Source organism: Halictus rubicundus, chromosome 3, assembly GCF_050948215.1.
Source record: "Halictus rubicundus isolate RS-2024b chromosome 3, iyHalRubi1_principal, whole genome shotgun sequence".
Classification (NCBI taxonomy): Eukaryota; Metazoa; Arthropoda; class Insecta; order Hymenoptera; family Halictidae; genus Halictus; species Halictus rubicundus.
In genome coordinates, this window is record NC_135151.1 from 16,048,158 (window position 1) to 16,059,888 (window position 11,731).

The 11,731-nt window shown below is 42.2% G+C and overlaps 1 protein-coding gene across 4 annotated transcripts in view; it reads left to right on the top strand.

Annotated features, from left to right (window-relative positions):
- The window catches only part of Lim1 (LIM homeobox 1), a 68,427-nt gene extending 60,750 nt beyond the window's left edge, over positions 1–7,677 (top strand). For 3 of the 4 annotated variants that reach the window (XM_076785705.1, XM_076785707.1, XM_076785708.1), the window contains exons 7-8: positions 2,676–2,864; positions 6,206–7,677. In XM_076785705.1, coding sequence (XP_076641820.1) covers positions 2,676–2,864; positions 6,206–6,321 — 305 coding nt within the window. In that variant the 3' untranslated portion in view covers positions 6,322–7,677. The remainder of the gene's footprint in view (positions 1–2,675; positions 2,865–6,205) is intronic. The other variant, XM_076785706.1, reaches the window with a different exon arrangement.
- Positions 7,678–11,731: the final 4,054 nt, after the last annotated feature.

The following is an 11,731-nucleotide window of genomic DNA, read 5'->3' on the forward strand; positions in this document are numbered from 1 at the left end:
TTGCAAACGAATTGCCCGATTTTAACCGCAAAAGTTTTAGTCTCGTTCTCAATTTCCTTGCATTTATCACACGCGTTACGTTACCAAGCCCACGACAAGGTTGATTATTTAACCCTTAACGCTCCGACTTTTAATTGTGAATATACCGGCAACTACAACTTATTCTCATCATACTTCGACTTGCAAGTTTTAAAGTCTTAATAGTACAAATAATAGTATTAAAGTCATTCGAAACAATCTTTATTCATCTCAGAAGTAATATAATTTTGATTACAATATGTATGTATATTAATCGGTCGCACATCGGTGGTGCCTGAGAGGCACACTTGGAGCGTTAAGGGTTAAACATATCGACGACAAACGAACGATTGCCCAAGAAGGCTGAATATAACAATTCTAATCATAAGATATTATTAGAGAGCGGATCTTTATGCAAGATAAAAAATGTTCACTTAAATTGCAACAAACTGGAGTGAAACAGAAATGTATTTTCTATCTTAATAGATTTAACCAGTTAACTGCGGAGTTTAGTTAGAAAAATCCTTCACCGGGCGCTGAATTAAAATCAAGCAATGACGAGTATACACGTCGAGGGCAAGACAATTGTTCATATTGTAAATTTTACGAGAAAAGTAAAGCGAAATGAGGAAAGATTATCTTTATATTCGATGAAAAATTAAAAATTTATGAAGAAGAAAAATTAAACAGAAAAATAATTTTAAGAAATTCAGGTGATTTCAGTAAAGCATACAAAACAATTCGGAGAACACCGGATGCATTAGAGAAAATAATCAACTTAGCTTGTAAAAAGTAATACATTTTACGGGCAGTGTCCAATATACCAAAGAGAATAATCAAATTTTTGTTTAAAAGAATACACAACAGTTTTATTGACTATGTAAAGGAAACATACCACCAAATGACATTTTTATTACATCTTATTGAAATTTCCAGTAATTATAGTAAATTTTTTATTGTACATGACGAGTATACACGTCAACCGCACCGCAACAGAGTTTTGGACTGACGCGTATACACGTCGAACGCAGTTAACTGGTTAATAGGTTGAAAACAATATAATATTATTTTAAAATTTTTCTAATGTCCTTACTGTTTTAAATTACACCTACTCAGTTTTGCCATGAATGCATAAAATCCTCTGTCTAGTCATTCTGCATGAACGATGGACGAAAAGACTAAAACTGTTGCGTTCACGCGATATGTACATACATTTTATGTACTTACGAGTGATATTTATGCGATAAAGCGGAGAATTGTTAATATCTTAAATGAGAGAACACACAATGTAAAGTGACGCAAAAATAATCGTGCACCAAAAAGTAAATATTATTTCCGAAACTGCCGAAACCAAAGCCACCACGGAACAGGAAAGAAACCGTTACTAGACTGCGGATAATTATGCGAATATAGATTTTCACGAATTAGCCGAGTCAAACGTATTTCTTGTAGAAACTGGGGACGGAATATCATCTTAATACTAATTCGTAAATTTTGTAAAATTTAAAACGTGGGTTTCCATCTTCTGTCTGTGATGCATCAGCGTTCTTAAATCCCTTCGCGATTGCGGACGAGATATCACGGCAAACTGACGTCGTCGCTTGACACTGTAGACGTGATTTTGCGCGTGAACACACACACACACCCGCGCATGCTTAATACATACTTCACGTTACTGTGAATCAAGGTGTTAAGATTTCTATCAGGTACGAACTGAACCAAACGCCGCGTTTAAGAACCTTATTTTCTCGTTTACGAGTCACCGACACGAACGCACACCTATGCTGAACGCATAAAGTCTGACGGTCTAATCATTAGGCTGCGGATGTTTATGCAAATTTACGTTTTCGCGGCCGGTTATCACGAAACTGGGGTAAAATCAGACTCCCTTTCCTGTAATAATATTTTCAACGGTTAACAATCGGCGTGAAAGCGAGATTCTCTGACGGAAATGTCGATTGCACTATAGAGATCACTCGAGGGGACAATTTGAGCGGTTCGTCGTTCGAGGATCGATCGAGTAAGTTAACCCTTAACGAACCATGGCACTTTTATTGGCAAAAATAAAAAAAATTTTCCTTTCTATACTTGATATAAAAATGTTGAGTCCACGGTTTCTCTTCGTGTGAAAAATAGCTTGGGCCTGGCGGGAAGTAAACTTGAAATACTTCCGAACCGTTAAGGATTAAAATTTCCGTCCTCGCCGTAAACGCGTCGTTTTGTCGCGTAAGGGATGTTACGAAAGGGCCGGAAGCCTCGTGTCCAGAGCGGCGAGTTGGAAAATTGTTTGAAAATCTATGCGCGCTAGGAACGCATACGGATCCGCAGTCTAATAATCATTATTTATCCGCTACGAGAGGGACCACCGTAAACGCGAGCGGCACACGCTCGCAGTACAATCGATCGGTCCGCGTATCGTTCCATCGCTCTCAGACAATTGTACCTGGCGAAATGGCGCACGCGAAACGCGTAGGTTGTTTCGACGTCAGCCGATTTACATCGGCCGGGGCCGATCAACTTGCGATCCCGCGATCGTAACAGTCTCTCGCCGGGATTCCATCGTTGCCGTAGTAAACATCGTAGCGGGTAGGTAGGTCGCGATAATTATGACAGCCGGGTTCGGAGATAGCCGGCCGGATACGATCCTCCCTGAATAGTGCGTAATCTGTTCCTGACAGGTTTGGACCCGACGAGTTTAGCGGGTATGGCTGCCGCAGTGGCGGTGGCAGGGGAATATCCACCACCGGGTGCGGGAGGCGGCCCTCCGGAATTTCTCACGGGCCCTCCTGGACAGGGGCCCCCTGCACCTCCTGGCGGTAGCCCCGGCGAGTTCCTAGCACCTACAGGTACGACCAGATACTTTTACAAGCCTATAATCACCGAACCAATCTATTAGGTCGTCCCGCAAACTGGTGTCGCAATTCTTTCTTCGCATACTTTTCCTCTGCTTCGCGAAACAGCCATTTTTTTCATTAAGGGCCCGGGATAGTCACGTGAGTTTTTAATTAATTATTTCCATTCACAGGCTTCAGACGCAGACTTAAGATCCGTCTTGATCTTGATCGGACGGGTCTTAAGTCCGCGACTAAACTCGTCACATTTTTTGCTCTGTATTATCGATATTATGAATTCCGACGTCAGAAAAGTGCTTCAAGTTTTTGGCTTTATTTCGCAGAGAATCGCAGAGAAAACATTTTCTAGCGCGCGCTGCTCTCGATTTCATCCAGAAAACTCATCCAGTGGCGTAAAAATGCTTGGATTTCACGGCATGCACATCGTCAATTTTTGGCCTACTTCTATCGCTTATATTACCAAATATCTGCATAATCTCGGCAGCTCCTGACCAGTGCGCGCTAGCTTGAATCTTCCTCTTTCGAACGAGCCCTTTCCCGGCGACAAAATATTCTCATTTAAGGGCGAAAAGTTGAGGCACGTAAAACCATTTATTGACGGTAATGTAGTCACTCTACCTTATCGCGAATCTACGAAGACCGGGCCCTTAGGATTCACAGCCACTCAAAGATGCCTCCATTCACCTTTTAACCCCTTGCCCTACGGAGTCGAGTCAGACTCGCGATAAAGATTCCGAACGGGGTTTAATAAATACACAGTGACTCCCACTCATATTCAAACTCATATTATTGGGTTGTCCGGAAAGTTCGTGCCGTTTTTCTGTAGGTGGCATTAGGATAGGTCTGACTATGTCAGTATGATTGAAAACAAATGGTATTTGTACATAGTCTGAAAGGTGATATTTCAGGCATTTTTAGAAAAAAAATTTGATTAGGATACATTAATATTTAATTAAGAAGGAAACAGAGTGCATTATAGACATTTGAGCTGTTGGAGTTTGGTTTAGAGCCTGAAATTGAGGTTGCCTCGGGGTGAGGCAGACGAGGCTGCCTCGGGGTGAGGCCGCTTCGGGATGAGGCAGAAAGGGTGCCTCGTGGTGAAGCTGCCTCTGGGTGAGGCAGAGCGAGGCTGCCTGCAGGTTAGGCTGCTTCGGGGTGAGGCGGCCTCAGGGTGAGGCTGCCAAATACAAAATTCACGTCAATACAAAATTCCCATAATGACAAAAACTTTAACTCTATGGTCGACATAAAAAATCATATTAAAAACTTCTTCGCCAAAAAATACAAGTTGCGTGAAAGATGGAGAAAGATTATGGAACAAAATGGCACTTATGATAATTCAATAAATGTATATCGAAATTTAAATGTTTGCGTTTGAGTTTTCCTTAAAAATCGGCACGAACAACTTTCCGGACAACCGAATAAAACTCATATTAAATACTCATATTAAAAATCGCATAACTTTGTTAACCCTTAACGGACCAATGCCGCCATATAAGCGGCATGGCACATACGGCCACACGGCCTTGCGGCTTTTACTTACTGGGTCCAGTGCCGCGTATATGGCGGCAAAAATCAAATTGAAATCATCTTGTTATCCTATTACTCTGAATATGTATTAATACATTTTCACTAAAATGTACATATTTTCCTTTCTATGGTGGGACCTGGTGGGAAGTAAACTTGAAATACTTCCGGATCGTTAAGGGTTAATATTGGACCATGCGACTTGGTTTTTTTTTTTAAAGAAGTTAGAACAATTGGTTTTCTATATAGAGTGAGAAAAATGTTTTACAAAAATTGCAATTAGTTGAAATTGCAGAGAAAATACTAAATGTTCTAGTTTGCAACTTTTTTATGTGGACTTGCATTGAAAATTTAGAAAGTACGATTGTAAAATAAATCGTGGTGCAAGGGGTCAAGGAGGTCTTCCGGTCTAGAATCTTGAGAAAATCGATTTTTCTTTTTCACTTGAAAATTTTACTTTTTTTCTAAGCATCGACGCGTAATACAACGGGATGAGATTTCGATGAATAGGTAGAATATACAGGGTGTTGAAAAGGTCCCCGAGTTGCGTTATTAGTGGTCGGATGAGTATTTATATCGATATTTTATTAGGCTCTGGTATAAGAGGAATGGTGGTCTATTATATCTCGTACGTTCTGCATTAGGCCCTTTATCCTTCGTTATTACTACCTTACCTTTTGAACCGGGGAGCGTTACAGTAATCAATTTTTCTTACGACGGAAAACAAGGAAAAAGAAAATTAACGGTGAGAACGACCGAGATCAGCGTTACCGCATTTTTATTGTTATGAAAAATACGGGAACTCTCCAAATGAAGATTGCATTATGCGCTACGATTATAGCTAGCGGGCACACGAAAAGTGCCGTGATGGACGAAGCGCATCTGAAGGCTATTTGCGAGATTTTTGTGAAATATAGGCATAATTAATATCGCGTTCGTGATTGCCTCATTCTGTGCTCGTGATTATCCCTCTCGGTAGTTAGGACATCGTGAGAGCGTCAAGGAATTTGTCTTTGTTGTTAAAACTTGATTTTTATTTCAAATCTTACTAAAGTAAGATACACAAATGTAGAGAGATAACAATTCTTTGATATATAAACAATAAAGAAACGATTAGAAGTCGAGCTAAAAGTCCCGGTTTTTCATATAAACCATTACAAAATTCAGTGGTAACCACCTACAGGTACTTTTTATTCAATGAAGCTCTGATACCTTTCGAATATTTTTTCTAAACAATTTTCTCGTCCATTCTGCCTGTGAAAGAAAAAAAGAAATAGATTACGCATTTTTAACCTACTGGTAATAAGATCGTTAAATAACCTTCTAAACAGTGAAAATCAAGCAAGACGATCTTGTATAGCTACTAAAGCAGAGGTAAAGCTATTCGACGCTCAGCAAACCTTCTATTACCGTCTCTGCTCATAGTTTCAAACGGTCGATCTTTTCAATACATTATAAAGTTACGTAATTTGACGTTAGCAACCGGTTGTAGTCTGCGCGAAGGTTGCAATCAGGATAACAATTTGCTCTCCACTTTATCGCAAGATAAAGATAAGCGTAAGCCGATCGATAAGGAGGGGGTTAAACAATTACCTAATCCACCGGGTAAACGATAATAGCGCGACCCGACTGGCGGATAGAATGAGGCAAAAGGGGGACGGGGACGGGGGCTGCTTCGGCATCACTGTAGTTAAAGCTGGAACATGGTGGCGGGCAAGCAGGTTATCCCGCGAGTTTCGGATCCCACGATTCCCTCGATAGATCGAGGCTGCGAACGGCACCGATTCGATGGGTTTGATGTTTCTCAGGTGGAGGACAGGGTAATCCGAGCGCCGGCGGGAATGGCGGCGGTCCAGGTGGCGGTGGCAGCGGGGGTGGTTTCCTCGAGCCGCACCAGATGCAGAGCGAAGGGCTGGCCTGGTAGTACGAGTTTTAATTGACGTTACTTTCGAACGGATTTCGTTGCGTTCCGTCGTCGCCAGCCCGAGAATATCGATCGTCTCGTGGATAACTCGACCGGTCCCGGCGTTCGGCCGATGGGAGGCCTTCTGACTTTGTTTCGAAGGCAACTCGAGAGACCTTTGCCCGCCGTGATGGCCGGAAGTTCCTCGACGACCCGGAGATTCGAGCTTGCAACCTGTACCGTTACGTTTCTTCCTTTTGTAAGATATTAGTGTGATAAGACGATCGACCGAATTCAATCCTCGTTTCTGTCACGGTTATCGGTGAAACTGCGCGACAGCCGCCTCACCGATCTCGATGATTTTTCGATGTATGCCGTGGATAATCGATATTTCGAACAACTACCTTTTACAATTCACCAAAGTGAATTCGGCCTAGGATAGAGCGAGCTTAAAGCTCCCGTGCACAACTGCGTACACGAGACCGCCATTAACGTGCACAGTTGTCCAAGATGTTCGGGTTTATCACTTATCAAAAACTCATCGAAATCGGAGGATCGGTAGCTGTTCTACAGTTTCACCCGGTTATCATTATTGACATTATTATCTTTATTACTATTTTTATTATTATTATTATTATTATTGTGGTCGCCGGTGAATAACCGGCGCTGCTATTTTATTATTATTATTATTATTATTATTATTGAAAGGAGAAATGATTAAATATTATTGATAATATTATTGTGTATAAAATTTTCGAATGTCCTATCGTGTAATATTATACCCTCCCTGTTGATTACTTTTCGACGTTACTTTAAGGAACACCCTGTAGATATCTGCTGTTATACATTCGAAAAATCGTACGCGAAACACGCATGCACACATACACGTACATATATACATACATGCATACATGCATACGTTCATACATACATGCCTACATTCATACCTACATGCCTACATTCATACATACATACATCCACACATACATACACACACGTATAGACACTGACACGTGAATTACACGATGTATGTACACCTGCGTGTACCGAGCCCGGACACACACACGCGCTGTAACAGTTAAAGACGCTGTATTAATTATCATTAAAATTATAAATATAAATAGGAATGTGTAACCGGTAACTGTTAAGGCGGCGATCGATGTAAATAAATTGTCTTTTTCGCGGGTATATATATACATACAAACGAAACGAAAGCGATGGAAAAAGGCGCGCGAGCGAACTTGTTTTAGTAGCTGGACTCTATCACCGAATTAACCGTCTGTAATTGTAATTGCAATGCAAGGAAACACGCGAGGGAAACACGCCGCCGCGATGCATAATGATTATAAATATTATTATAATAAACCACCTCGTATTTCCGTATACGTGTCTGTCTGTGTGCCTTCACTTTCCACTTATGTGTTTGATGTTTACTTTAAGTTTGCAGACGAAGAATCGATTGTGAACAGGCTTCGGGGATTCTCATCGAAGTAGTAAGTACATATTCAGCATTGTTTGCAATGTTACGTATTATTATTAAACGAGCCGTTCACAGGCCAAATCTACTAATCACCCTTCCAGTTTTCTTACTTTCTCCTACTGAATTAATTAATCTATGCTTAACTTTTTACATTTAGAATACATTTAAATGATGCATATCGTAAGTTGTTTTAAAATTAAATGTAGGTATACTGTTCCATGAATTTTCTCTATTTTTTATTTTACGAAATGCATCGATCTGATAAATGAGCCGCTCGAGCGTAAATATTAATCCTCAGAAATAATTTTTGTGCAAGGTTCCGCCACGTGACATCCGCGTTTCTGTCATTAAAATGGCATTCACGCCAAATATTAATTAACAATTTTGAACAAATAAGTGAAACACGAAGCTCATTTGTTACGAGAGGTCTAACTTGCAAACATAATTCTTGCAGTGTACTAAATTTTATTTAGAATATTACACGCTTCTTCGCTAAGATTTCTCGCATAATATTATTCTGTACTATTTGTGTGTTTTTTGTGCACTCACGTACGAATTAGAATGAAATAAATTAGAACGAAGCTTTCAAGTAAATGTTCCTTATTTCACCCCCTACCCAATAGCCAGCCTTTCTGAAAACAAATTGCTAAAAAATAAATACTTGCTAACAAATTATTACACATTCACACAATGATCAGCCTCGCTTGCAAAGTGTAGCCTCATGTCCAAAAGATTTAGAAAATAGCATATTAATGGTAACAATCTAAGGGTTAGGTCATCGGACCCCTAAGGGCAAGGTACCATCTTAAGAGATGGTACTGGTCTTAAATGGCTGACTACTCTATCACTCTACTGCAAAACAAAATTATTGGAGCTTAAAATATCAAGATAAAATATAGTAAAGCAAATTAACGGCTGCAACGTGCATAATGAACTTTCTTAGAGCCAAGAGAACCAATTTTTCTTTCCCCCAACTATTAGACCTTCCATCACGGGCTAGCCAATGGCAAGAAACCTGCAGCTACATTTTTCCCATACCGCCCCATGGTTCGAAGCAGCCCGAAATCCAGGCACGTTTAATTCCCATCGAAATCACAGTTTCTTTCGCGTGGTCCCAGCGGGGCAAACACCTGAGACTATCGATGGCGACAGTGAAATCCTTTCGACCCCCTAAATCGTCCTCCGCAAAACGCATCTGCGCCTTGGGGGTGGTTGGCGCTGCCCTAACGTCGTTAGTGGGTGCAACGTCGTTTTCCACGTGGAGAGGGACGGTACGGAACGGAACGGGAGATTCGTTTTCCTGGACATCTGGTGAATTCGATTTTGATGTGTTTCTGCCCTCCGGGGGTTGAACGGTTCTTCAGGGCTGCGTTCTCGTATCCCTGACAGTCCCGCTGGGGACAGAAACGATGCTGTTACATCCCCGCGCGCGTCGCAGCTACAAACCTGTGTACACACACGCTATCGACCCCCTGCGACCTCTCGAACACGAGCGTATCTCTCTCTTTCTTTCTCTTTTTCATCTCTTTCTCGCGTAAGTACCAACGTATGTACGCGCGAAGCTCGTGACCCGCTGTGACCGTTTACTGTCGCGTTCCTCTATATAGTCCTTTATTTTTCAGTGGCGCGAGGACGTGCCACGCTCAGCCGCCTTTTAATATTGTAGCCGGTGTTGACCTCCTTGACAACGTTTCAAGACAGCCCAGACAACTGGACACTTTTATTCGTTTCGATGGTGTTACAGACTAAAGATGTCTGCTTGTTGGTCGCGGGGTGTCCCAACTTCTGACGCTAAGTTGTGAATGGAGCATAGTTGTTGGGTCTGTCTAAAATATCCTGAATTGTACACGCAACGACTGCTATGGGAACTAATTACCAAAAATTCTACATTTTAATCTCCCGAACCGGTCACGAATATATCCGCGTTTTCATGTTCAGACGTTGTCGAAAGCGAAAAAGAAAGTTCGAGTGTCGACAATTTTCCAGTTATTGATTCAGTGTTTCTCGAATTTTGTGAGCATGTTCAGCGAAGCCAGCACCGGCAAGGGGCGAGTTGTAGAAGAATGTTCTCGCCCCCGTCGACCGTCAAAATTACTAAATACTTTCAACGCGATCGTCACTCGGACGGGGGTAGCTCGCGGAAGGATTCTCTCCTCCTCGACGAGAGGGTAACAAAAACGATACTACGGGGTGTACGCGGACCCGCTGGGACGGTTTGTCTCTGCAAGACTCCCGCGGGACCCCCGTGGTAGTTCCTGGGGCGCGGAGGCGGGCACGCATCTGTCGAATCTCCCGGGTGGATCTTCTGCAAGAGATCCGCCAGGACACGCATTACACGCTACGCTGGCGTTGTTCGCCCTCCGAATCGCTGTTACAATGTACACACGGTGTACACCGGCCGCCACTCGATCTAGTTAAATTCCACGTTAAACTCCCGCGAGGACCGGCAACGATCGGGGGGAGATGATGAAGAGGTTTAGAGGACGTGTTCAAGAAACACGCTGGTCCAGCCGCTACGTCAACTTGCCAACGTCTGTTCGATTTTACAGTACGCGCTCCTGTTGCGGACTTTTCAAATTGCAACGGCACCCCCTGTAACGCGAGAGACACGTTCCGGCGTTATAGCGATTTCGCTGCGTTACAGTCGCTACAGTGAATTCTCGATGTATGTCAACAACACGAGTCTTGTCAGCGTCGTGTGACATGTTTACACTCCTCGGCGTCCGAGGCCTCTCGAGCTTCGGTGTGTACCCCGCGGTAGTGGGGATAATTCCGCGACGTTCATCATACAGGCCTTGGCGACATATATAGAGAAATCACTGTACTCGCTCGTTGAAAACGGGAAAAATTTCAGATCCGTTGTTTTTTCACCTGTAACTTCCCCGTTGTCGAATCGACAAGGCGATCAGTGTGCACGTGTGTATAACAGTGTAAAGGAACGCGTCATAGACGAAGAATTATTAGCGGTACCCATAAGTAATCAATTATTTGCAAAAAATTTCTTTTGCCTTTAGTTCTGTACCGATCGTTGAAGAAGAAACGCGTATTCTTTTACAGTTTTCGGTAAAGCAGCCTGTGTCCAAAATATTCTAGAAAGTATAATTTCTTTTTACAACCCTGTAATAAAATGGCGGCGTCCGTACCTTCCGAGGATCATATTCGTCGTTGCATACTTTTTCATTTTCATGCCGGATTTAATGCAACGGTAACAAGAAAGAAAATTTGCGATGTTTATGGAGATGTATTGAAGGTCAACAAGTGTCAACGTTGGTTCAGAAGGTTTACTGCTGGTGATTATAATCTCTCTGACAGGCCTCGAAGTGAACGACCAGTTGAATTTGATAATGACAGCCTAAAATCTCTAGTGGAAGCTGATCCAAAATTAAGTATACAAGAATTATCGAGAAGCCTTGGGTCCGCATGGTCAACTATACAAAGACACCTACACGAAATGGGAAAGGCACATAGGCAAGGAATATGGGTACCGCATCAATTATCTGAGACCAACAAGAATATTCGTCGATCAATTTGCACTCCATTGCTATCCAGATTTCGTAGAGATCCATTTCTTAGCAGAATCGTTACCAGAGATGAAAAATGGATTCTTCATGACAACATAAAGCGTTCCAAGCAGTGGCTTTCTGCAAATCAAACCGCAATATCAACCCCTAAATCTAGCTTATCACTTAGAAAGGTGTTACTGTGCATTTGGTGGGACTGTCGTGGCATAATTCACTTTGAGTGGTTGAAACCTGGAGAAACAGTTACTGCTGAGTTGTATTGTCAGCAATTGCAACGGCTGTATTCAGAACTATTGAAAAAGAGGGCATCTTTAGTCCACAGAAAAGGTGTAATACTGCAAATTGACAATGCCCTGCCCCATACAGCGAAACTCACTCAGGAAAAAATCAAAGAATTGCAATGTGAAGTTTTACCGCACCCCCCGTACTC